The 25063-nt window shown below is 42.0% G+C and overlaps 1 protein-coding gene across 1 annotated transcript; it reads left to right on the top strand.

The window, feature by feature from the left end:
* The first annotated feature begins 6126 nt into the window (after nt 1-6126).
* Nucleotides 6127-20569, top strand: LOC114445162 (protocadherin-16-like). The gene is made up of 15 exons (XM_028420121.1): nt 6127-6303; nt 6388-6484; nt 6832-6989; nt 8304-9150; nt 11312-11551; nt 12205-12330; nt 12423-12632; nt 12723-13589; nt 13676-13789; nt 13871-14082; nt 14407-14558; nt 14886-15016; nt 15322-15608; nt 15689-15830; nt 16288-20569. Exons 1-15 carry the CDS (start codon nt 6127-6129, stop codon nt 18876-18878), a joined length of 6351 nt encoding a protein of 2116 aa, XP_028275922.1. The 3' UTR covers nt 18879-20569.
* The last annotated feature ends 4494 nt before the right edge of the window (nt 20570-25063 follow it).

Here is a 25063-nt window from a genome sequence, read left to right as displayed (position 1 = left end):
GGAAAAAACACAGTGTAGCAGCAAAGAATCACAGTACAAAGCAGATCATACTTGACAACAGATGCGACATTGATTAAGTCAGGTACAGCACAGACATGCAGAGCTGGAATGGAGGTGGGTCGTATTTAGATCACCTGCAGTCAGTGTGGGTCGATTTTTTAAATGGAATGACTTCCATTAGTCATGTGATTAAGAACATTTAAAATATTTCACAGCTGGAGTCCAAGGTAGTCTGGAAAATGGTAGAGAAGCTTGTTGCCTTAATATTGGTCTTTTTCCAAAACTAACCACACAGTGATAGAAAATGAAAGGCAAGCAGTAAAATAATGGCTGCAGACGGCTCCCGCCTCTCAAGTCTTACCTATTTAAAGACTTTGCCGGTCAGCATTCTCACACTCTATTCAGCACTTTGTTTAATCTGCTTAGATTTACACTGACTTTGTTATTTATTTTTTATATCAGACTTTGAGGTGCCAGAGGCCACATTTTGTAATGCTGTCCTTCTCCCTCAGGGGTTCATGGTTTGTGGTTTGGTTAATTGTTATACTCATTTTCCATCTGCATGTAACCTCATGTGTCATTTCATATGTGTGACTGGCAAATTATAATGTCTAAACAGAAAAGCCTCAGCATTCTTGAAAGATGACACTGATATGCTGCTATTAACCTACAATAAATAAGAAAATTGAAACTACAGTCTCCACAGATTTCAGGATGCTAATAGTGTTTTATGCAAATATGAATATGTTTTGTTATCTTACTATCATTCATTTACAATGTTGTTTTTAGGTTTTCAAATTGAAACGCTCTTTACACTTGAAATTATTACAGTGCTGGATCCTTGTGTACTAAGTTCATCAATAAGTCTTCTGTCTCTCCTAAGATTGTTCTTAGAAAAGCGCATCTCTATTGCACACACAGTACAGCTGCACATTTTTCAAGTTGATGTATTTCAAAGTCAAAGGGCGTCCTCAGCTCGGTGTGAATTGTGTGCTCACTCTGAACAGAATAGAGTAAAAGGAACTCCTGCTTGGGAGCTGGAGTTCTTTTTACTCAAAAGTAATGTGATATTTTTACATTGTTTTTTCTTCTTTCATCATTTTTCTTTATCTTTAAAGTTTCCCTATACACTTATTATTGTAAGCCAACTTTCTACCTGTGATTTTTATGTACTTAAAGTGGGTGTTGTTTGGATAATATGTTTTAATAGCTGATTATGACTCAAATGGAAGGTGGTGCGGAGTTTTCTCAAATACTTGGTACATTCAGTGCCTGCCTTGAACGTTTGCAAGAAAGGAAAGGTTTCTAAAGATCTGCGGTGTTTAAGTGTACCCACTGATTTTTTTGTTTGTTTTTGTCTTTTACAAGACTTGTGTAGACATGCTAAAGTCTTCATTCAGCTTTCCCCCATATTTTACCTGTGAATTTAACAAACACAGAATTGTGCTGCAAAATGATCAAATATTACAGTGAGCTGCAGCTTACTTTATGTTAAAAATGGAGTAGCTTTCTTGTATTGCTCTTGGTTTCCCCTTTCCTCTTGTGGTTTATTATTCTTCTCTTTGGCTTGCGTCTCTGCCAGCTTTACAACTCTCTCACTCCTACACACCACTCGCCCTCTGTTAGGAGTTACAGTCTAGAGTGTGGGGCATGCTCTCTGCTGAGTCCCCGTCTGCCATCTGCTCAGGAAAAGAGATGGAGGCTGATTTACTGCAGCCAAAACCTTCATCACCTCGAATGAATGATTTCCATCTACTCACAGTGCCATCTTTAAAAAAGTCAGTGTTTGATGATAAGCATGGCTTGCCTTATTATTTTTGGCTGCGTTCCTGATGACTGCTCTGTCTTACACTGAGGAGACTCCCTGCTGCTGAGTGTTGAGGCACCAGAGCTTTTATTTTCTTCCAATTAGTGTTTTGCTGAAAAGATCCATTTATTAAACATGGGAGGAAGGAGAATTCTAATCAACATGTGAGGTTTAACCTTACTGTAATCTGCAATCTAGTGCCAACACTTGCAAACAATTATACTGTTGGTACCCAGGGGCCCGATGAGATTGGTCTGTTTGCCTTGTGCTGTCTTGGGAGATCCTAAAGTAATTGAGTCGGCTCCATGGCTCATGGCTGGGGAGCTGCTTTTATAGCTCCAGTGGTTCTGTCCCTTTGTAGATCTAGAGCATTATTAAAACCAGACCACGAGCGGGACATTACAGTAGGGTATAATACGCTGCACTGAGGCGTACTGTGTGGTATCCCACTATTGCCCAGCCGTCCCTGTCAGTGTCCTTTGCAGACAGACACTACCACTCCCAAATCAGGCACTTTTCCCTGCTGGCAGTCCTCCCAGAGCCCGTAGAAGTCATCCTCCTTCCTGCCACCCCCCTTCATTCCCTCAGAGCCCATTTCTGCCAAAGGGCTTGTTTGGCTCATGTTCTGGCTCAGATAAACAATGTAAAATGGGTCCAAAGATGCTTTCAAAGGCACCTGGTGTGGTGCTCTTGTTTCAGTCTGTGGATATTACTCTTACATCCCTATAATAGAATTAGGGTTTGATCTGCTGTGAGTTTAGCGTCATATTGTTGAGCATGGAAAGTGCTGAGTTTACCCAGTGAGATATTTCCTTTCTAATTTATTAAATTCTAAGTGTAAACTGCAATGTTGGAATGTTTTACTAATAGCATGTTTCCCTCTCTGTAGGTGACTGCGACAGATGCAGACGGCGGCTCCTTTGGCTCCATCACCTACTCCCTTGGCTCTGGCATTAACAGTGCTGTTCCCTCTCAGTTCACCATTGGCAAGGAGACCGGCCAGATCTGCACTAGTGCTGTACTAGACAGAGATCAGGGGCCAGCCAGTTACGACTTTACTGTTACTGCAGTGGATGGGGTAAGCCACTGACTTTTGAAATCATGCCTAATATGAATCCACTGAGCCACAAAGTAATCCTATAAACACAGCAGCCATGCTTTTCTTACAGACAGGAGAGCCAAGACAAGGCCAACTGTGCAAAAAAATCTTTGATTTGAAGAGCCAAGTAAAAAATAAAAAGCTTGAATAGCTCTCCATGGTAGGTAGACTTACTCAAAAGTTAGCATAGCATCCTGTTCACTTAGTGCCAAAATACTTGAAGAAGAAAAAGGTTAAAAATGAAAGAAAATTACTGTGGGCATGTTAAAGCAATCAGATGGAGAAATACCTCAACTGTCAGGCAGTAATATTTTAACAAGTTGGACTGCCGCCTCCCTCGTTTTTGCCACCTGGTCCAAATGAAAAGCCTGCACTGTATTTTCTGCAAATGAAAAGCCTATGAAACAGACCTGGGTTGCAGTGAGCCCTCTCGCCCTCCACGGGTCATGACATATTGCTCTTTCCCAAGGGAAACTATCAATCTGTGTCCCTGCACGAACCTGCTGGGACTATATTTTAGAGGCTACACCATACATTGAAATTTTAACTGGGTTTACTGCTCCGTTTTTACTTCCACCATTAATGTGCACCTTTAATGTGGCCCAAATCCTGCTTTCAGGTGTTTTTTTCTCTGCTCATGATTTAATGTATATGAAAGTATAACAAAAGAGCTTTTTGTTTCCTCTGCAGGGTGGACTGAGCTCAGTAGCCTATGTAAAGGTAGATCTGGTCGACATTAATGATAACAGACCGGCTTTTTACCCGCTCGGCTATGCTGTTAGTTTGAGCACACAGAGCGCCCCTGGGACATCTGTTGTAAGAGTGACGGCCTATGACCCAGACTCAGGCGAGAATGGCAGAATTACATACAAAACAGTTCCTGGGGGGGCCTCTCCATACTTCACTCTGAACAAAGATACAGGTTAGTACAAGATTTTTGTTTGTGTGTTGTTATGTGATATATCATTTTAGAATAAATAACAATGCTGTCGCTTGTCTTGAAACATTTTTGTAGGTGTGATCTCCCTGTCTCGGTCTGTCTATGGAAAGGCCAACACCATCATTCCAATGGTAATCTCTGCTCAGGATGGTGGCGGTCTGGTCGCTTTGGTAAATGCCAGAGTCAACATTAGCGTTGTGGCAGGACTGGTGGCACCACCTATATTTGAACAGATTCAGTACTACTTTACTGTATCAGAGGATGTTCTGCGGGGGACAGTTGTAGGGATCGTCCAGGCCAGTAGTAAGACAGGTGGGCACCACAGAGGCATGCAGGCATGCTTCTTATTTGTCTCTTCTTCAGTAGGTTTGATCAAACACAAATACCTTAAGACATTTAAGCTCCACTCTCTCAAAGCCTACCAGCAATGTGTCACTCATTTCATCTGTGTGTCACATCTCTCTTTCTAGGCACTTCTAAAGATATCTCCTACACCATCAGCTCTGGGGACCCCACAGGCTACTTTACAGTGGACCCTGACACTGGGGCCTTGAGGACCAGCCTCCCCCTGGATCATGAAGCCCAGCCAACTCTTGATTTGGAGGTGCAGGCCCGCAGTGGCAACCCCCCTGCCTTCGGCCAAACCCGTGTCCACATTAACATTGCAGATGTCAATGACAACCCACCAGTTTTTCTGCCCTCATCCTCAGAGTCCCTGCTGCTGCCAGAACATACAGAAATGGGCACAGTGGTGTATCGGGTCCAAGCTGAGGACAAAGACTCAGAAGTCAATGGACAGCTCACATTCGATCTTTCTTCACCAAGTGGAATCCAGAGGACCTTCAGCATAGAGCGTAGCAATGGAGAGATTCGATTGGTGGGGAGCCTAAGCTATGAAAATACACCCCGTTATGACCTTCAGGTGATTGCCAAGGATAATGGAGTACCCCAGCTTAGTGCTACCTTCATGCTTGTGGTCCATGTCCAGGCAGAGAATGACCATGGGCCTGTGTTTGACACACTCACCTACCGTGTGGAGCTGAAAGAAGGAACTCCAATCAGCACACGTTTCCTGCAAGTCAGGGCTTTGAACAGAGAAACGCCTGGCTCTGGTCACTTTGGTCCCCTGACATATCACCTGCGTCCAGATGGAGATGCCGCAGGGTTTGGCATATCTGCAGAAAGTGGCTGGCTGTTTGTAAAGAGTGCGCTGGACAGGGAAGTCAAGGACATGTATCTTCTCACAGTGATGGCCAGTACAGGTTATGGACAGTTAAAGAAGACAGGCAGTGCCACGGTGCGGATATCGGTGACTGATGAGAATGACAACTCTCCTCGGCTTACACAAGAGAGGGTGTTCATGGCTGTGAGAGAAAACCTGCCTCCAGAAACAGGCTTTGGTCACGTGTTAGCCACAGACCGAGACAGCGGCCCCAATGGACGCCTCAGCTACCGCTTCCTGCACCCCGAACGCCACTTCCAGATAAACACGCATACAGGTTGATTAAAAATTTTATCCAGTGAGATTAGTGAGCGTTAGATAAGCTTAGATGCACTTCACGAGACATGCAGATCAAATTGATGCACACCAAAAATGCATGCATTAATATCACATTGTAAAGAGTTGTGAATGCCTAATTTTTAGCAGATTATAATGCCATAGTATGTTAAGGCTGTTGTTATATATAGAGAACACAAAGACAGAAAAGCACCATTGCTGATATTACTTGTTGAAATTTGAATGTCTTCTGTATTATCCAAATAAGACGTTCAGTTTTACATGAATAACAAATCAGACCTGGAAAATCTGTGTTTCAAATGAAACCCTCTTTTGGAGACGAAAAACAGAAAATTGAACTCTTATAAAAAACAAAAAAAAATCAATGTTTAGTCGAGTTACAGAGTCATCTGTAAAAGATGAGAGACTTCAGTTGCTCCCCACAGTCATACATTAGTCAGATGACGGTGACAGCAGCACTAAGCATCCTGCTGGGCTCTAATTGGCCTGCTGAGCCTGTTAGTCTGTGGGTGGAGACTCCAGCTATGATTTGTGATCAGATTCTGGCTGAGATGTGAGTATCTACAGCATCTGTTCCAAAATTCTTCTATTTATGTGCGAGCATGTACAAGTGGACTTGAATGCTGTGTATGTCTATTACTTGTCATTGATCAAAGCCCGCTGGCTTTTAAGTCTCTCATCATTATTCCAGTGGACCAGTCTCTCTGCATAACATCCCTCTCAACCATCCCCTTCTCTCCCCAGGTGAGATAAGTACAAGGATGACTCTGGACAGAGAGCAGCAGTCTAGTTACCAGCTGGTGGTGGTGGTACAAGATGGAGGTTCGCCCCCTCGGAGTGCCACAGGCACAGCCTTCATCACAGTGCTAGACGACAACGACAACGACCCTGTTTTTATCCACAGCCAGTCAGGCAAAAACATTATCATGCAGGTGATGGTACAGTACTAGAAGCAAAGAAACGCAAAAAATGAGATGTGTTCACGTCTTTCGTGACATGTCTCTGTTCTTTTTATACCACAGGTGACAGAAGGTCAGTCTTCTGGAGTTTTACTGGGCACACTGCAAGCAAAAGACCCTGATGAAGGAGAGGATGGCACTGTATTCTACTCATTATCAGGTACAGTTTGCAAAAAAAGTGAAAAGAAACAATAACAAATTTACTGTGGCTGATGAAAGTGATTTTCAGTCAAGTGTTCTGATAATAAATTATTTGTATGACTCTTATTGCTTTAAATCTAATTTATTAGAACATTTTTTTCTTGTATCTTAAATAATTTATTTGTTGTGTGTACACTAAATTGAAGTATAAATTACATTTTTACTGTATGCACACACTGTCAACAAAGTATGGCTGCATTAATTAGTCACATCTGTCAAATATGTCAGAAATTGCTTGTTTAATAGTTTTGGTTTGTGTATTTGGCTGTCCTCACTAGTTAAATGTTGGCTGTCTGTCTCTCTCAGGTCCCAGGGCAGAGCGTTTCACATTGAACACAAACACCGGTGAGCTGCGTTCATCATCTCCTCTCAGCCACTCTGAACGGGCCGAGTACACTCTGACAGTGACAGCCACTGACAGAGGACTGCCCTCTCGCAGCACCTCCTGCTCCCTCATCATTCAGGTCAGACTTCCACTGGAGCCCAGCCAGTACAAACACCCTCACTACACACCTCTTTAATATCAAAGAATAGACTCAGGCCTGAGAGGATCCATGTCTCTGGGCCCCTCAGACTAGCTGTAGACATATCAGCCTCACTTCTGACAAGGTCCCCTCCCATCTCCTCCCTTTTCTTCCCCTGTGAATTTTCAAAAGGGAAATTTCTATCTGAAATGGAAAAGTGGGTCTGAATCAAATACTCCCAGCTGGCTTGTGATGAGGCCCAGCTGTGGACCGTTCTGATCAAGGTCATACTCAATGACTTCAACACTTTTTTAATACAGTAGCCCTCCTCACAGAGCAGCAGGGCTACACACTGCGTGTAAAGTACTGCATTGAAGTTAATTCAGTTTAATATTTAATATAGAACACAAATGGACACAATGGAAGAACACTGGAAGGGTCGATTTATAGGTGCCAGGAAAATAGAGTTCCCATATAAACAGCTCCAACAAGCGCCAGTTCAGTTTTTCCTCCTTTTCCAGTAACAAAAAAAAATTAAAGCCATAATTATTAGTTAATTGTATTAAACAGTGCAGTGTTGTTCTTGCCTGCTGCGTATGTATTTCTGTAATTTCCTTTAATTATATTTTCAGACTGATCTTGTAAATCCATCAATGATAGGATGAGACCATACCAATTTATTTCTGGAACACTCATTTTCCATCTAATGTGGAACCAATTTGCAGCTCAACAACAACAACACATTTTTGTAAAGAGCCTACCCTTTGTGGGAACTATGTTGTAGGATTCAGTGCTGAGTATCCACATCAGGCTGTCAACTTACACAACATTGTCTGTAATTTTGCAGAAAATTTGATCAACAAAGCCTCCCTATCCTATGTTTTATTAAAGCTGTGTGTCACATGTTTTCATACAAAGGGGAGAAGTAATAATGTAGTCTTTGAAGACACTTGAACTGCTCATCAAAAGGAATGTAAAGCTATATACTGAACAGGAATATGTCCCACTGCTAAATCCAAGCCTCTCAGCATTTCCTCCTCTGCTTGTGTTACTTTTATCATCTATTATTTTTCCTGGCGGCAACATGAGCATCAGACTAAGTGTGATTAATGTTAGCAGCCGTGTTATTCGAGTCTATAAAAACCTCTTGTAACTGGTTTCATTTATTCTCAGTGAACACACAGCATGCAGAGAGGAGTGGACAAAATCTGCTTTGCCTATAATCCATGACATTTTTAATTTTATGTTAAAAATTGGGAACTCAACTTTATATCTATTGTCCTTGACTATACAGCGTGTTTTGTTTCATTGCAGGTTCTCAGTATTAACAGAGCTACTACTACGGCCAACTCACTGTCTATATCTTTCAACTCTGTGGAGGAGGCTAAGCCTGGCTCTGTTATTGGCTCAGTACGCCTCCATGACAGAGGAACCCTGGAGGGCGGTGAAGTGACTTATACAGTGGTGGGGGATACAGACCGTGATGGGACCTTTGTTGTAGACCATCTAACTGGAGATGTGTACCTGGCTCGTCCACTTGACTATGAACGAGACGCACGCTACAGCCTGCAAATTGAGGTGGACGATTTCTCTCAAACCCCTCCCAGCAGCACCCTGGTTCACCTGGATATTGACATAGAGGACAGTAATGACCACACGCCTCAGTTCCCAGAGGATCCTATTACCATTGTCATCTCTGAGAGCATGGAACCAGGTTCTTCTGTCTATACATTTCAGGCCACAGATAAGGATGGCAGTGGGCCCAACAGTGAGCTGGTGTATTCCCTTCTTCACCTGTGGCCAAACACCCCTGGCTTGTTAAACCTTGACCCTTCCACTGGGGTTCTCTCCTTGTGCCAGAAACTAGACTATGAGGTCACCTCTAACCTGATCGTGGTTGTAAAAGCGACAGATTCTGCCATCGATGCCAGCCAGAGGCGCTGGGGTTCTGTCACAGCAAGGGTGTATGTAACCGATGAGAACGACAATCCACCTGTATTCATATCACCAACAGCTGTCAGTGTGATGGAGGACCAGCCAGTGGGCTTTGTCGTTCTCTATGTCATGGCCAGAGATGCAGACCAAGGGGAGAATGGTAGAGTGACCTACAGAATCCAGTCAGGCAACAATGCAGGAACATTCAGCCTCAATCCTAACACTGGTAAGTTAAGCACAGTGCCAAAAGTTGGAAGTATAATGTGCTTCATGTTGCTGAGCACAAAGTAATCATTGTCAGTTGTCTGGTCAAGAAAACATTCTGGACAGGAAGTTTCACCTTTCTATGTATACTGCGATATTTGATTCGGGAATGTTTTTACTTGCCCTGTTCATTTAGGATATCTGTATATCTGTCATATTTGGCATAGTTGGCTCTGGGTAGAAGGGAGGGTTAAAGCACATGAATAAAGCACATGTTAACATCAGATGTCATTATAGTAGATAAGTACAACTAGTTTAAAGGGTATAAAATCTTTGATTTTCAGCTTGCGCTTCATCTTTCTGGCTCCTGATGGGAATTCCAACGCTAAAGCACTACTACAGCATGCAGATCCCTTACTCAAGTTCAAATATTTTCATGAGCAAATCCACATATTTTCATGTCTCTGGGTTTTATTTCCTCTGACTTTTTAAAAATTTGTAGAACTTAAGCATTGTATGTGCACCACATTCACCACACCTTCCCTTCTATAAATGTACACAAACTCCCCTTACTTCTAACTCTTGCTTCACCTTTCATGACTTATTTCTCTCTGTTGGAGGCCAGACAGAGCTGCCTGCCAAATATTAAACGCATACACACACAAGAATGTGCAAGCACTCATGCACACACAACAACCCATCATCTGTTATTGTGGATCTATTCCCATGAAAGACCAAAGAACCTCCTGCTCGGGCTTCTGGGAACCATTAGAGAAGGGATCAGTTACGCGTGTTTATGTGTATGCACGTGTGTGTGTAGGCATGCATGCGTGTGTTTGTGTGCTTGCATCAGAGTCTGTCACTTAGTCAACACCGACCTTGGGCTATTTGGTCCTGTGGGCTTTGTTGTGGTGTTTGAGACACGTGTCGACGTTTGCTCTGCCTTCCCCTTCAAGTTGCCAACCAGGATGCCCCCTGGAGCAGCTTGGGGATGGAAACATTCAGGGTCTGTCATGCATGTCACTTCTATTTGGGCCTAGTATGTGCCCTCATCTTGAAGTGTTTTCATGCACACTGGTTATTTGTTAGAATAATGACAAAGTTAATCCTCCGAGCACCTGGTTTGCTTCTGTCTTGGGGTCAGTGACCGGAGACCTCGGGCCAACTCCGCTTACTTTGTTTTCATTATTTTGGCATGCAGTTAACCACAGTAGAGAGGATGATCAAGCTATTATTAGAATCTATAAAGTCACAGAGAGGGGCACATTCTCATTCCTCAATGTCAGAAGGGACATCATTAATTTCACTTTTGGAGCACTGGTGTTATGGTGGATTGCTTTTCTGCAAAAGACAGCACCATTCAGGGATTAACACATCACTTGTTGATAAATGGTTCAGCATATAAGACAAGAAAGATGTGTGTGTTGTCAGAATAACCTTGGACAGGAGTCCTCACATAGGCTTGGTTGTTGGAATTAAAAACATCCAAAATAAAAACTTTCCCACTGTCTTTATTCTGCCCATGTGTTATCGGTAACCAAGGATACAGCAAGATCACAGAGAAATCAAATTTAGGTGAAATAAAAAATTCCAGCTTGTAACTTTTACCAGATTAAGAGCTTAGGGGCAAGTTATCTCAGTCCTAGAAAGACACACACAAAGAAGTTAAAAGCAAAACAGCCCTGGCCCTCTCTGTCTTTAACAGTTGCATCTCATTTTAAAGCATGAAATTGAAATTGAATCAATGCAAGCTCTACCCTCTAAGGGCAGGATAATGAAAAGGCGAGGGTGCCCCTAATTCTTACGGAGCACGGCAGGCCTGGCTGTTGCGTGTCTAGAGTGTGTGTTTACTGCTTTTTTCTCGATGGCTGCGGCTTTCTCCAGTGGAAAATCTCGTAAACTGTGGCCAGACCATTTTGGCTGTTACAGCAGTGGTGGTTGTAGCACTCAGGTAGGCAAAGCTGTGAGTGTGGAGGAGATTAGATCTGATTTGGCCCTCACACGACAACTTTTCACACGTGTTTTTTGTGTAACATTACTACATACAGTTGTGGAAGGTAGCATGTTTTATTGCCCCTGATAGCATGCTTCATACTGCTGTTGTTGTGTGTACAAGCCTCTGTAAAACAGGGTGTAATAAATTACTCACACAGAGGAAATTTTATATTTCACCCTCTCTGCAGGCTCTCTGTCTATTTTCAAACCTCTGGACCGTGAGGAGCAGGACATCTTTAACCTTACAGTCATTGCTGAGGATCATGGGATACCCCAGCACTCCTCCAGCCAGATGCTGTGTGTCCATGTGATTGATGTTAATGATGAGGTGCCCTGGTTTGAGGAGAGCCAGTATGAAGCCCAGATCTCTGAGAACCAGCCTCCAGGAACAAGTGTGTTGACAGTGTCCGCCTCTGATCTGGACCAAGGTGAAGTATCTTTCGTTTCAATGCTATTTAAGCTAATATATTCTGATGTGAAACAGGTTATGAACATGTTGAAACATAATCATGGGACTTCTGATTATAGAGTATGTAGTTACATGTAGCTTAGGCATTAAAAATGTGCAGTGAAAACTACATAAATCATGCAGTCGGTTTGTTGTGTTGAAATTATTATGATGAAGTAGGATGAAAATGTGCTGCTGCAGCAATCAGGGCAATTAAAATGCCTTTAATTCTTCTTAGCCATCATGTGCTGAGTATGTGTTCATGTTAACAGTTGTTTTTAATTGAAGACTACACAGGAAGGTGGGTGTAGGGGTACAAAGAGGGTGCATTCTCCTGGACTTAGTCAGAAGCATATAAAACAGAAGGATTATAAACTTTCTCCTCAAAAACAATTAGTGAAGTAAACAGGTGAGGTTGCCAGACTGCTCTCTCTTAGCACGCAATCTGGCATCCAGACACCTGAGGGAGGGCTGTCACTGCCAAATGCTTATACAGCAAATCTCACCACAAACAAGCAAATAAGTATACACATTCACAAGGCAAGTTCTAAATGAAGCTTTTTTTTCATTTGCAGGAAATAGAAGTGATTTTTTTTTCATTAAGACATTGACACTGCATGTGTGTCTCTGCAGGAACCAATGGCAGGGTAACCTATGGTGGTATCACAGAAGAGAGTTTCAGAATCAACCCAGCTACAGGTACCATAACAACCACTAAGCCTCTGGACAGGGAGCTTCAGGACCACTATACTGTGACAGGTACAACATCTCAGACAAAACATCAACAGTCAGTAACATGTATTTATGGTAGAAAATTAGGTTTCACACTGTTGTGTGCTTCTTTTTTGCAGTTTATGCGAAAGATGGAGGCCTTCCACCTAACTACGCTAAAGCGACAGTGAGGATCAAAGTGCTTGATGTTAATGACAATGTCCCTGTCTTTGGACGTCTCTACTACAGCATAGAGGTGCCTGAAAACCTTGAGGCATCACCTCTATTTACTGTCAGAGCCACTGACCCAGATGCAGGAGACAGTGGGGAGATTAACTACAAAATTACAGGTGAAATTATGTTTAGATGTTGAGATTAAATTTCTGTAAAGCAGCAGTTTTAAGGCCACTTTATAATTTGTCATTGCTCCCTCATTTTAGCTGGAGATCTATCTGGAGACTTCCACTTGGACAAACGGTCAGGTGTACTGTCCACATCCAGGTCTTTGGATCGGGAGAAGAGGGCAGGGTACACTCTAACAATTACAGCTCAGGATGAGGGTAATCCTCCCCTCAGCAGCACTGCCACTGTAGAGGTAACAGTTCTGGACATCAACGACCACAGCCCCCAGTTTCAGAGCAGCAGCTACACTGCAGACATTTCAGAAGACGTTCCCATTGGCTCCTTGGTCCTGGAAGTGAAAGCTATTGATTTGGATTATGGCCCCAACAGCCAAGTGCTGTACTTTCTGAGCCGTGGCTCCCAGAGCATGTTCATCATAGATCAGAACACAGGCCGCATAATCACAGCAGCACCCCTAGACCGAGAGAGGACTGCCTCTTACACCTTTGATGTGTGTGCCACAGACTCCTCCCCTGCAAACCCACGCAACTCCACTGCTCAGGTGATGGTCTATATTCAGGACGTGAATGACAATGCACCCTTCTTCATTCAGGACCCACTTATCTTGAACATCTCTGCAAGTAGTGTGACTAACCGCAGAGTACTGGCCACAATGAGGGCGGAGGACAAGGACTTTGGGGCTAATGGTTCTGTTTTTTATCGTTTTGCCAACCCTGTGAGGGGCTTCACAATTAACTCACTGACTGGTGACATACAGGCCACAGAGAAGCTGCAGACGCTAACTCAAAGCCAGAGGACTTTGATAGTCCAGGCCATGGATCAAGGAAACCCAGCCCAATCTTCCCTGGGGGTGGTTGTCATCTATATTCGGGAACAAAGTTACAGGGGGATTCGCTTCTCCCGCACAGCTAGAGATGTCAGTCTGCAGGAGAATGCTGCTAAAGGTGATTTAGATCTCTTTATTTTACTTGAAAATAAAATTATTATCCAAACTGAAATGTTACAACACTGTATGTTTGTCACCTCATAGGTACAGTAGTCACACAGACTCAGGCCCAGTACCCTGATGGCTCTAAAACTGGTATTAGCTACAGTATTTTCAGTGGAAACAGACTGCAGTCTTTTGGAATAAATACCATTACTGGTAAGTGTACAGACTGCAGCACACACTAAAGATAATATTTTCTAAATATACAGAAAAATCATTGTTATTTTTTTGAATCAGGTGAAATATGGGTCGAGAAATCTGAAGGACTGGATTTTGAGGAGACCCCAAAACTCCGCCTTGTGGTGAAAGCTGAGACGGCATCCTCCAGCTCCTACATGGCTGTCAATTTAATCCTGCAGGATGTAAATGACAACTTGCCACGCTTCCAACTCCAGAACTATGTGGCCTACATTAGAGAGGCACAAGGCCACGATTTTCCCATTATCCAGGTGCAGTAGTCTGTCCCCCACATGTTTATTATGGTTGGCTGTTGTGTGAAGTGTGAAGGTGTAGAATAAAAAAAACACTCAAGCTTCAGAAATCTGGACAGTTTTAGCACTGTAGAGAAATGACTTTAGTCAACTGCATGTGTTTGCAGTGTCCCCACTGAATATACTATAATCATTTGTGCCATAAAGTCAGGTCCATATAGTCCATTTTATGAACTCCTGTATTCCAAGTCCAATATTGCTCACTAGTTCAAGTTACACTGAAACAGCTGTTACATATATTTATGTATTTTTGTTTCCAAAATGGGGTGGTAATTCCCTTAGGTTGCTGCAGATGACCTGGACCAGGGTCAAAATGGTCAGGTGACCTACTCCATCAGGTCATCATCCATGAGTGGCTTGTTTAAAATAGACCCTCTTACCGGCAGTATCACCACTGCAGCTATAATGGACAGAGAGATCTGGACAGAAACAAAGTGAGTCTTGTTGTCTGTTTTGCTTTGTTTGTATTTGTTTTTTTTTCTGCCAGGTTCTTCTGTTCTCAATAATAATCTAGCCTTTACAAAGGTATTCATATTAATGTGATAATGTCCATTGTTTAGCTGGTAACTTCCCTTGCTTTTATGGTTAAGCTGTTTATTTACAACAAAACGTGCAATTTTATGTTCTTTAAAAAAACATCTTCTGATGTTTATTCTGAAACAAAAAAAGGATGATGTTGGAGGGGTTGGGGATAAAACATTATGCAAGGGAGTTCAAAAGGATTAGGAATTCAGAAACTGACATTCATTTTGTGGCACCAGGCTTGTTGTTACGGCAACAGACCGGGGAACCCCGCGGCTGGCTGGCTCTGCTACCCTTACTGTGATCATCATTGACCTCAACGACAACAGTCCCATGATTCCTTTGCCTCAGAAGATCCGAGTGCCCGAGGGTAAGCCAGCTTCACAGTGGAAGTTAGGCCAGTGATCTTATCATAAAGCCTCACATCACACTCCCTGGCAGCTCTCTCAGCAGGGCTCAGTGAGAAAAGTCTGACCCTTTTATGAAACAAGTTATTGCCAAGTTCCTCTGTTCATTTCCTGTCTATTAGGTCAAGGCTCTCCAGAACAGGATATTTCTTCATAAGAAACAGAAAACTTTTTTTGCTTATTTTTTTTTTTAACTAAGACTCTTTATGGTTTATTGCAGCTGTAATCTAAATGCCTGCTCTTCCCCTGCCTCCCTGTGTTATTCCAGACACTCTCATTGGCACAGTCATCACCCAGGTAACAGGAAACGACGTGGATTCAGGGCCAGCCCTCTCCTACACACTACATCTAGATGCAAACAGCAAAGGCATGTTTGGAATTCATCGTTATGGAGGAGGGGTGTCATTGACCAGCCCGCTAGACTATGAGGAACGTACGTGGTACACTCTGACCATCCGTTCCTCTGACTCTAAACATCAGAGTGAGGCCAACCTCACTGTGCTGGTGGATGATGTGAATGATAACGCACCTACCTTCACCCATGATTTGTATCAGGTATGACTCCGTTTGCCTGTTTTAGAGAATTGTTAAAGTATCTACAATCGATATACATTACATTTTATTTTTCATATTAGGTGACTGTGTCAGAGCACCTCCCAGCAGGCAGTGCAGTCATTACCCTAACAGCCACTGACTGTGACTCTGGGAACAACGGAAAGATTACCTACAGAGTCATGTCGTCAACTAAGGGCGTCTTCTACATTGACCCAAACAATGGTAAGATTAAGCACATTTATGGTTGTTTGTAACCATTTTTCTAGCCAGTGTTTTTCTTAATTACACTTTTTATAAAATGTTAGACCCTAAGGCTCTCCTTGGATGCACATTTGGGGTTTGGACATATTTGCAGCAACCATTGCAAAATATTTAATCATCTTGTTCATTAAAAGTAATTGAAAACCAGATTTAATGTTATTTGCCTCAGATGTTTTGCTTGAGATAGCATCTAAAAGTAAGTGCATTATAAAAAAGGACTACTTTTGCCTCAAGCTATGCTGTCTCCAATTCTCAAGTGCAGTCCTTTTGCCTTAAAAATACTCTCTCCTAAAACATATGCATATACCTTGTTTTTTGTTTAATAACTAACCACCTTGTGTAGTAAACAACTTTGATGATTATTATGATGAGCTTCGTGCAAAAGGTAAAATCAAGTTTTTCTTCTTTTTTTCCACAGGTACTTTGTTCAGCAAGCAAAAAGCAGAGTTTGATTTTGAAAATCCCTCCATTCTGGTGGTAATAGAGGCACGGGACCAGGGCACTCCATCCCTTTCATCGATTGCCACTGTCCAAGTACAAGTCTCTGATGTCAATGACAATACCCCTATCTTCCATCAGTCAGAGTACAGGGCCACTGTGTCTGAAGATGGCCTTCCTGGATCAACTGTTCTGACATTTGAAGCTGTGGATGGAGACTTGTTCCGAGACAACTGTGGTTTTGATTTTGCTATTGCCAGTGGCAACTCAGGTAATGCCTTCCAGATTGAGAGCAGTGTGCGCTTCTTGGAGGGGCGGGGCTTCCAGACAGTTGGCAGCCTGATCTTGGTGGAGAAGCTGGACTTTGAAGCAGTACCAAGTTATAACCTGACTGTCGTGGTATCAGATCGTGGAATCCCTCAGCGGAGCTCCAGCGTGCCTATCCTTATCACTGTTATGGATGCCAATGACAACCCTCCAGCTTTCAGCCGAACAGAGTACAATGTGGTACTGAGTGAGGGTGCCATAGCGGGGACTGAGATCTTACATATATCTGCCACAGATCCTGACTCTGCTCCCAATGGAGAGGTGCAGTACTCCATCAGCTCAGGGGATGAGACAGATCTTTTCCAGGTGGATCAGTGGACTGGAGTTTTGAGGCTGCGGAGACCATTGGACAGCAAGACACAGTTGTCCCATATGATTGTTCTCCAGGCAACCGATGGTCAAGGGCATTACGCTTTAGCGCCAGTCAGTATTGAAGTGAAGGACATCAATGATAACCGACCCTTCTTTCCTCTCAAACTAGTAACTGCAAGCATCAGGGAGAACCAACCCCAGAATGCCTTAGTTACCATGCTGCATGCAATTGATTATGACCAAGGTGTTTTTGGACAGCTGAAGTACTTTATGCTAGATTCCTCTAAAGATGGAAGAGAAAGCTTTGTTATCAACCAAACTTCAGGCGAACTACGGACTTTGTCTGCTTTTGATTTTGAGAAGGTCAGCTCTTTCCATTTTGTGGCTGTTGCCATGGATGCTGGCAACTATTCTGCTACTGTGACAGTGCAGGTTTATGTTACAGGGGAGGATGAGTATGATCCTGTTTTCACCTCCTCAGAGTTTTTATTTGAAGTGCCTGAGGGAGCAAAGAAAGGTCATGTCATTGGCAAAGTAGAAGCCAGAGATGAGGATGGAGGCGTGGATGGCGTTGTCCTCTATTCTTTATCAAATCAATCGCCTTATTTTGAAGTAAATAAATCAACTGGAGCGATTTCTTTGAAGATGGACAGTTACAGTAGACATGTGAGTCGCTCTAAAAGAGAGGTACGTCTAGTGACACTGGATGTGACTGCTCACAGCCCTCTGGAGACGTCTCGTGTAGCAGTGGCTAAAGTCTCCATAGATGTGACCCATACATCTTTTGGTCTCAGCACAGACATGAATATGCTGCTTATCAGTGTAATTGCAGTTTCACTTGGGATTATTGTCATTTTAATAATAATTGCTGTGGCACTGTTTTTTGTCAAATTAAGACGCCAGAAAAAGGAGCAAAAATCACATGAACGTACAGCAATGTCAGGCACTCTGCTGCACAAGCTTGAGGAAACAAAAATAGCAGCAAATGAAATGATTTACCATCAGGCCCTTCCTGGATATGCAGCTGATCAAAGTGGCAACAGTGGAGGTCCGTACACCCGTGGGGGATCGCTGGATCCGTCCCACTCCAGTGGCCGTGGCTCTGCAGAGGCAGAGGCAGCAGAGGACGATGAGATCAGAATGATAAATGAATATCCTCGAGTGTCAAGCATCTCCTCCTCCATGCAGGAGCACATCTCTGCCCGAGGTCCAGACTCCGGAATCCAGCAGGATGCTGATCAGCTTTCAGATGTGTCCTGTGAGCCTTCCATAGACTGGTTCAAAGGGAAGAAACTGGGCAGCCTTAATGGGACTTTGTTAGCTGGCCAGGTGCCAGTGTACAGGGATGAAGGGGGTGGGTATGTGGGGGTGGGACGTGGACTTAGCATCTCTCATCCTAAAGACTATACTTTTCCTGAGGATGGAAAACCCACTGTGGATGGTTCCCTGACAGCCATTGTGGCCAGTGATGAGGAGCTAAGGGGCAGCTATAATTGGGACTACCTGCTAAACTGGTGTCCTCAGTTTCAACCCTTGGCTAATGTTTTCACTGAAATAGCACGTTTAAAAGATGAAACAGCTCCTCCTCATCCTCGCAGGTCATTTCATCACAAATCAAAAGCAGAGTCAAGAATCGACCCTCCACCTCTCATAACATCTGTGGCCCACCCTGGGGCCAAAACTGTACCTCCGAAGCCCGCTGTAGGGAGGACATTTCCGCACTTAGGCTCTTTACGAAGATCTCCCATAAGTGCTGAGGGATCCATCTCTTCAGTTGCAATGTCCCCAAGTTTCTCCCCCTCTCTCTCACCACTGGCAGCACGTTCTCCAGCAATTACACCCTTCAGTGTCTCACAGGGACCCTCTGCCTCTATGATCAGTACCACTGAACACAATTTGGAACACAGTGAAGAGGCAGAGCTGAGGATTTAACCATTAAATGGTGAATTAAAACTGCTGTCCTAAAACTGCTCTACTGTATAACCATGGGGCTGCGACCTGGAATGAGTCAACATTATTCTCTTTTCTGTGTCTTTTTGTGAAGAGAGCAAGTATACAAGGTAATTCCAAATAGCTAAAGCTCTGGTGCTGTCTACAGAAAAAACAAAACTACATGACTAACAGGCCAAATTGGACTATGCCTTGGTATGTATGTGTGTGTGTGTGTGTGTGTGTGTGTGTGAGTCTGTTGATCAGTGTTAATTTGCACATGGAGATTCATACATGATGTCAATATTTTGTACAAAAGCATTGCCTATATTTTTATACTTACATGTGGTTTCTGACAGGAAATGGCATTGAAGTGTCCAAGGGTTGCTAAAACCTCAAAAGATATTTCTATATTTGTATATTTGTAGCTTGTACTGTACACTTATTTGTACTGTAAGTTTGTGGTATCTCGTAATGATTAATCTTGTGTTCTTAAAAGAAGCTCCTTATTAATGCTTTATGAAATGGGACTTTTTGTAAAAGATGATTGTAAATATTTATAGAAGAGACATCCTTGCTTGAACAAATGAAACATCAGTCAGAATAGAGCAATGCTTGATCAGATTTTCTTAGAATCCTGCGTTTGATCTCACATCAAAAGGTAATCATGAATGTGAAATACCGAACAATTGTTTATGTCCTTAACCTGCATCCTCTCATATTGTACAAAAGAAAATGGAACTTGACATCTAATGATCCTGTACTTCAGGTGCATGGGCTTTAATTTTTTTTTACAACTAGCCTTACTGTTTTTCATTTTGCATTGCGAAAACACATGGCGTGACTGATAACTCAGTGGCTTTAAGTAGAGTGAGATGAATTATACAGCTCTTGCTACAAAAAAGCATACTGTTCAACTTTCGGGGAATTGAAAAGTGAGAAAATGGATTGCCTTTGTGTGGCTATATCCTGTACCTTCATCTCAGTGACTTGATGGTGTCCCTGGTGAAGAAGAAATTCTCAATTACTTTCACTTTCTCAGACAGTGCTAATAACTGAAACAACAATGCTGCAAAAGTATTGACTTCAAATTGTATGCCTAATATCTCAACTCTGCAGGCATATAACAAGAACTAGATGTAGATCACCGCCTTCTGCCTCAGGCCACACACCTATCAATATTCTGCTAATTCATCTGAGGGAGAACATTGAGCAGCTACATATGTGTGATATTTTTGGCTCCAGAGAATGTAAAGGTTTTTGTCTACTCACCTAATGTTATCAGTAACAGTTAAGCTGTAAACCTTAATGCTGACATTTGCAAGTTTTGTTGTATAGATTTAGTGACAACCTGTAATGAATGTTATTTTGGACCCCTTTTTTCAGTAGAACCCATAGTATGTGGATTAAAACTAATGCAAACATTACATCTAGTATGGACGATTAATAAAGTATATATTTATGAATGTTCAAACACCACCAGAGAATGTTTCACATAATGTTTTTACACAGGTGCCTATGACGTACAATATTCATGAGCATATTTGTGCTTTTATAAAATAAATTGTCAGTTAGTAAGTTGCTTAATCTCCAGGTTAATCTCCAAGTTTAGACTCAATAACATTATCTAATGTTCTACAGTATTCTTATTTATATTTTAGGTCAGCCTTCAAAGCTGAGGATACTATTTGATCATGGCCAAACACACACATAAACTCTATATCTGTTTTGTAGAAGGTACCTTGTTTGTGTTTTTTTATTTGTTTATTTTATCTTTTTGTATTTGGCAGCGTTATTTGCTGTTTGCATATTTGTCCTGTGAAACAATTCATCCAAAAGTTCACACATACAGTATAGTGTCGTTGTAGACTTGTCCAGAAAATGTTTTAAGCGAAAGTGCCTGATTAAAGTACTTGTGATCACTCTGTTGCATCTGTCACATCTTTCTTAGATCAGAATAATGGTAATGTCTGAACATTAGGTATAATCGTATAAAAATGTATTTCGTTTTACATGTGAAAATTCACAAAGATTTGCAGATGTTATCTGCAGAGGACATGACCAGTGTCTCACCTTAACAAATTGGACGTTTCTGTGAACAATGATGTTTTGCTTTATATACCCTCAAAAGGTGGTGTGTTTCTTGGCCTCCTAGGCAACCTTAAAGTTACTATCACTGTGCTGTTATCGTATGAACTCCTCATGACTTACCTTATGAACTCATCACAAAGCCAATAAGATAAAAACAGGTCATTTCAGTCTCATTATTGTTCCAGGAAAATAATATTTGATTTAATGATGGCCATTAAGTGTCATTTAGAATGATAGCCACATATGATGTAAGGCAATCACAATACCATATCAAGCTATTTGACATAATAGGTATACAGATGCACTCATTTGTTCTGATAGCAGCCATGAAGATCTCCAAAAAATATGACCTTACACCCATCAAAAGTATGATTTAATCGTCCCTCTGTGTTAGGGCTGTTTCAGCAACAGACTTTCATTACAAACACATTGAATATAAATCACAATAAAGATATTAGAGTGAAACTAAGTCTGAACGGTGGAGCAGTGCTCTGTAGACAGTAGACAGAATCATTTATTTTGCACTGAAGTAGGCCAACATTTTAGTGATGGCTTCATCCTGACTGTACCATATCCATATTTCTTTTCTTCTCCACTGACGCAATCAGCTTTTACTTGACCTGAATCTCTCACTTTGTCTCCTAAAATAAACTCTTCACACACAAGTTTACATCCCTTCATAACACCTGGGGCTAGTAAGAGATCAGGATGGAGCCAACAAGCACTAGCAGGAGCTAATATAGCAGCTAACAAATGCCTATTACAACTTCTAGGACCTATTTGGAGCTAACAAAAGCTAGCTGGAGGTATTTGCACATCTGTCAATAAGCAAAACTTCAACTGTAGCTAACTGGTGCAAACTTGAGATAACTACATAAACAAATGCAAACTGAACCTAACAAGAGCTAGTGAGAAACAACTGCCAGCTATCATCACAGCTTTATCTAACTTGAAATGTATTTGTCAGACTAATAGGATGAAAAATGTTTCAAAATACTGTTATTTTTTAGTAGCCACACCTGTTTTGAGAACTGGCATTCTGCCTGAGGTTGGACAACACTGCTGCTGCTCCTGTTGCTTGATGAAACAGAGCTGAAACTGGACCAGCAGTTGTTTGCCTGCGCCAAGGCCTGCCTCTGACTGGTTAAAGAGTGAAACCTAAACCTTGTGGTATTCTGAGAAATTACACATGCACACGCACACAGAGGTGATCATGTTTTTTTCCATCCTGGACTGAAACACAGACAGGAGTCAGCTGAAATGGACAGCATGTTGATGATACACTTCAGTGTGAGTGTCATAACAGACTCAGGTTATGAGATGAATGCTGTGACCCAAACTGAGCACCTTGGATCAGGGGCCAGTATATACACAACTGAACGCAGATGATATGAGTGAGAGGGCAAAAGCCAAGTCATTACTCAAACCTTAAATTAAAGGCTCAGCGTAAACCAAATGAAATCTATCATTTTCCCGTCAACGCAAAGTGGATACACAGGAGGCAGCTCTGTTAACATGCAATCTTCAATGCCAGGCTGCCCTTTTCCCTTCACTGCATCAACCTCTGTGTCTCTTTTAAAGTTGTCAGTGCTGTCATGCCTGCAATATATGATACTGAAGATCCAACAGTGCAGCTATAAATCTTGCAGTTTCTTCAGTAGTCCCACACTTTCAAAGTGTATTTGTAACCATGATGTCATTCTCATATTTTTGTCATCGTGATTGATAGTTAAATACTCATCTTGTCCATGTAGAAAACTTCAAAGAGAAAACCTTATAATGGGTTACCCCTTTGCAGAATTAAGCATGGACACAATAGATGCAAAACACAGCCACACACTGAGGTAAATAAATCAGCATGTGTTGCATGTGTTCTGAATGGAACATGTACGTCTGCCAACAAGTTGACCAGGAAGTGGATTCGTCATGCCATGGAGTTTCCTAACAGCTCCAGCACATAGAATAGTGTGTAACCTCTGGTCAGGCTAAAATAAAAGTCATTTTAAATCTGCCCTGATTGTTATCGTTGCCATTCTCAGCTGCCAAATCTCAACAATAAAGGTTGATGAAGTTGTTACAGTGTCAATGGAAACAAATGAAAAAATACTCTTCCAGTGTTTTCAATAAATTACCTACGTTCATAATATTCATGCTGATAACGAACATAATGTTTATTGAGTTTTATGCAGAGGCCTTTGAAATCTGCCGCAGAGCAAAAGTGCTGTTACCTGTATCTGTATTCCCTTTTTCTTGCAACACAATAAAAGAAGGAATTATTCCTTCTCCAGTGGCATTACAGGCATATCTGTGAGGGTCATTGTGTTCTTTTGATATTCAAGAGCACCTTGTTTTAGTTGGATTATGTAAGGAAGTTGCATACGGACATGATTAACTTTTCTGATGGTACCCCATGGGTGAACATCTGATAGTCTCATTTTGTTTTATCTTCCTCATGCAAGTTTCAGAGACATGCATGTCTCTGAAACAAAGGAAGCGTATGAATGCCTGAAGAGGATTTTTTTCTTTCAAGTATCTGAACTCAGAGCATATTAATCAATAGCAACACCTCAGAATAAAGAATTAAAGTCTTAGAAGATTATTTCTGATCTCTATGTTTGATTACGTTTGTTCATGATTCCAGTCTTTTGGTCTTGGAATAATATCCTTTACCATGTCAAGGGTATGTGCACTCAATAACTGTGTTAAAGTTAAAATACGTTAAAAAGTTACATTTGTTTGGTTTTGATTTGGAATTGCAATCAGACAACATTAAATCACTGGCCGGTGGAGTGAATAACACTGATTATCTCATTACAGTGGAGCTGTAAACATGTAGAATATGAGTTGATGATCAGTTTTTCCAGTTGCTGTGTTTAAAGTGGGATAAATGTCAAGTGTAAGGATGTGAGTGGCTTTGAAGGGTCGGATGTCAGATATTGTCAGCATGCAGTGTTTAATATACACCAGTTGGTCTAAAAAACAACAATTAATGACCCAGTAAGGGTAACTTAAAGCTCACTGATTTAAAGTCTGGCCTGTCTGGTCCAGTGCAAATGAAGAGATGCTTCTACGTGTGCACAATGCAAGACCTTAAAAAGGACACAAACATTTATATGGACAAATGTCCCCTTTGTTTCACATTCTTCACATTCTGTTGCAGAAATGTATAATTTACACACATACATGTACATTTCATGAGCAACGTTTTGAGATTCTAGACAGACAGAGATTCTGATTCTAGACAGACCCTTCCATTGAGTAGATCACTTTCAAGAATCAATGGGGAATGCTGTATAACATGTTTTCAGGGATTAGACTCATTTGTAGTCTGCCTACATGTTATTAAATGTAGTTTTAAAAAAATGTACCCTTACTCAGATGTTCCAGAATACCTCCATGATCTTTTGTAGTATAGAGGGCTTATGCAGCCTTGAAGGAATAATGACTCTAACGACTGGAGGATATAATGGTTTTAGCATGGCCTCTGCAGCCAGGCTTGTGCTATGGGTCCCCCTTGTTCAATCACATTACCTATAATAAACGTACCAAAATAGGCAGACCTTTAAAGGTAGTTGACCAGGGTTCCCTTTTTTAATCTTCCTGGTGATCTTATTTTGATGACACAGTATATGATGTGACAGATAAAAGATGAATACCAGCTGCAGAGATCAGTCTGTTGTGAGGTGAATCACTGTAAGGATATGGGTTTATGGATATAAGGAATGGGAATCTTTGCACGAGTGTGAGCTGCTTTGTCTGCAGGCCCATTGGTAAGGATAAGACTCTTCTCTGGAGAAGCACAGGCTTCCATCCAGTTAAAATGAGGCCAGACCAGAGCGACGTCTCTCTGCTCATGCTTGGATTACCCATAAACCCCTCATACCTGAAGCTTGCACGGAAGTCTCTGCTCCTTATTCCCTCAGCAGAGGGCCAGGCTCCAGGGATGCTCCATCCTCAGCTTACCACGATCCTTTCTCCAAACACTCCAAAGAGACTTTTTTTCCCCCTCTGTGATCCTCTTGTCTCTTACGAGCTATGTTTTTTCCCCTGCTCTCTCTTCAAGGTCCTGCCAGGCTACTTGCGTGACTAGAGGGAGT

The sequence above is a fragment of the Parambassis ranga genome, chromosome 13 (assembly GCF_900634625.1).
Source record: "Parambassis ranga chromosome 13, fParRan2.1, whole genome shotgun sequence".
Lineage (NCBI taxonomy): Eukaryota > Metazoa > Chordata > Actinopteri > Ambassidae > Parambassis > Parambassis ranga.
The sequence above is the reverse complement of the archived record's forward strand: the minus strand, read 5'-3'. Positions and strand labels throughout refer to the sequence as shown.

Coding starts and splice junctions, on each gene's coding strand:
- LOC114445162 (XM_028420121.1), top strand. CDS start 6,127: ATGACTCTGGACAGAGAGCAGCAGTCTAGTTACCAGCTGGTGGTGGTG. Junction 13,790..13,870: donor TGGAATAAATACCATTACTG/GTAAGTGTACAG, acceptor TTTTTGAATCAG/GTGAAATATGGGTCGAGAAA. Junction 15,609..15,688: donor TCACCCATGATTTGTATCAG/GTATGACTCCGT, acceptor TTTTCATATTAG/GTGACTGTGTCAGAGCACCT.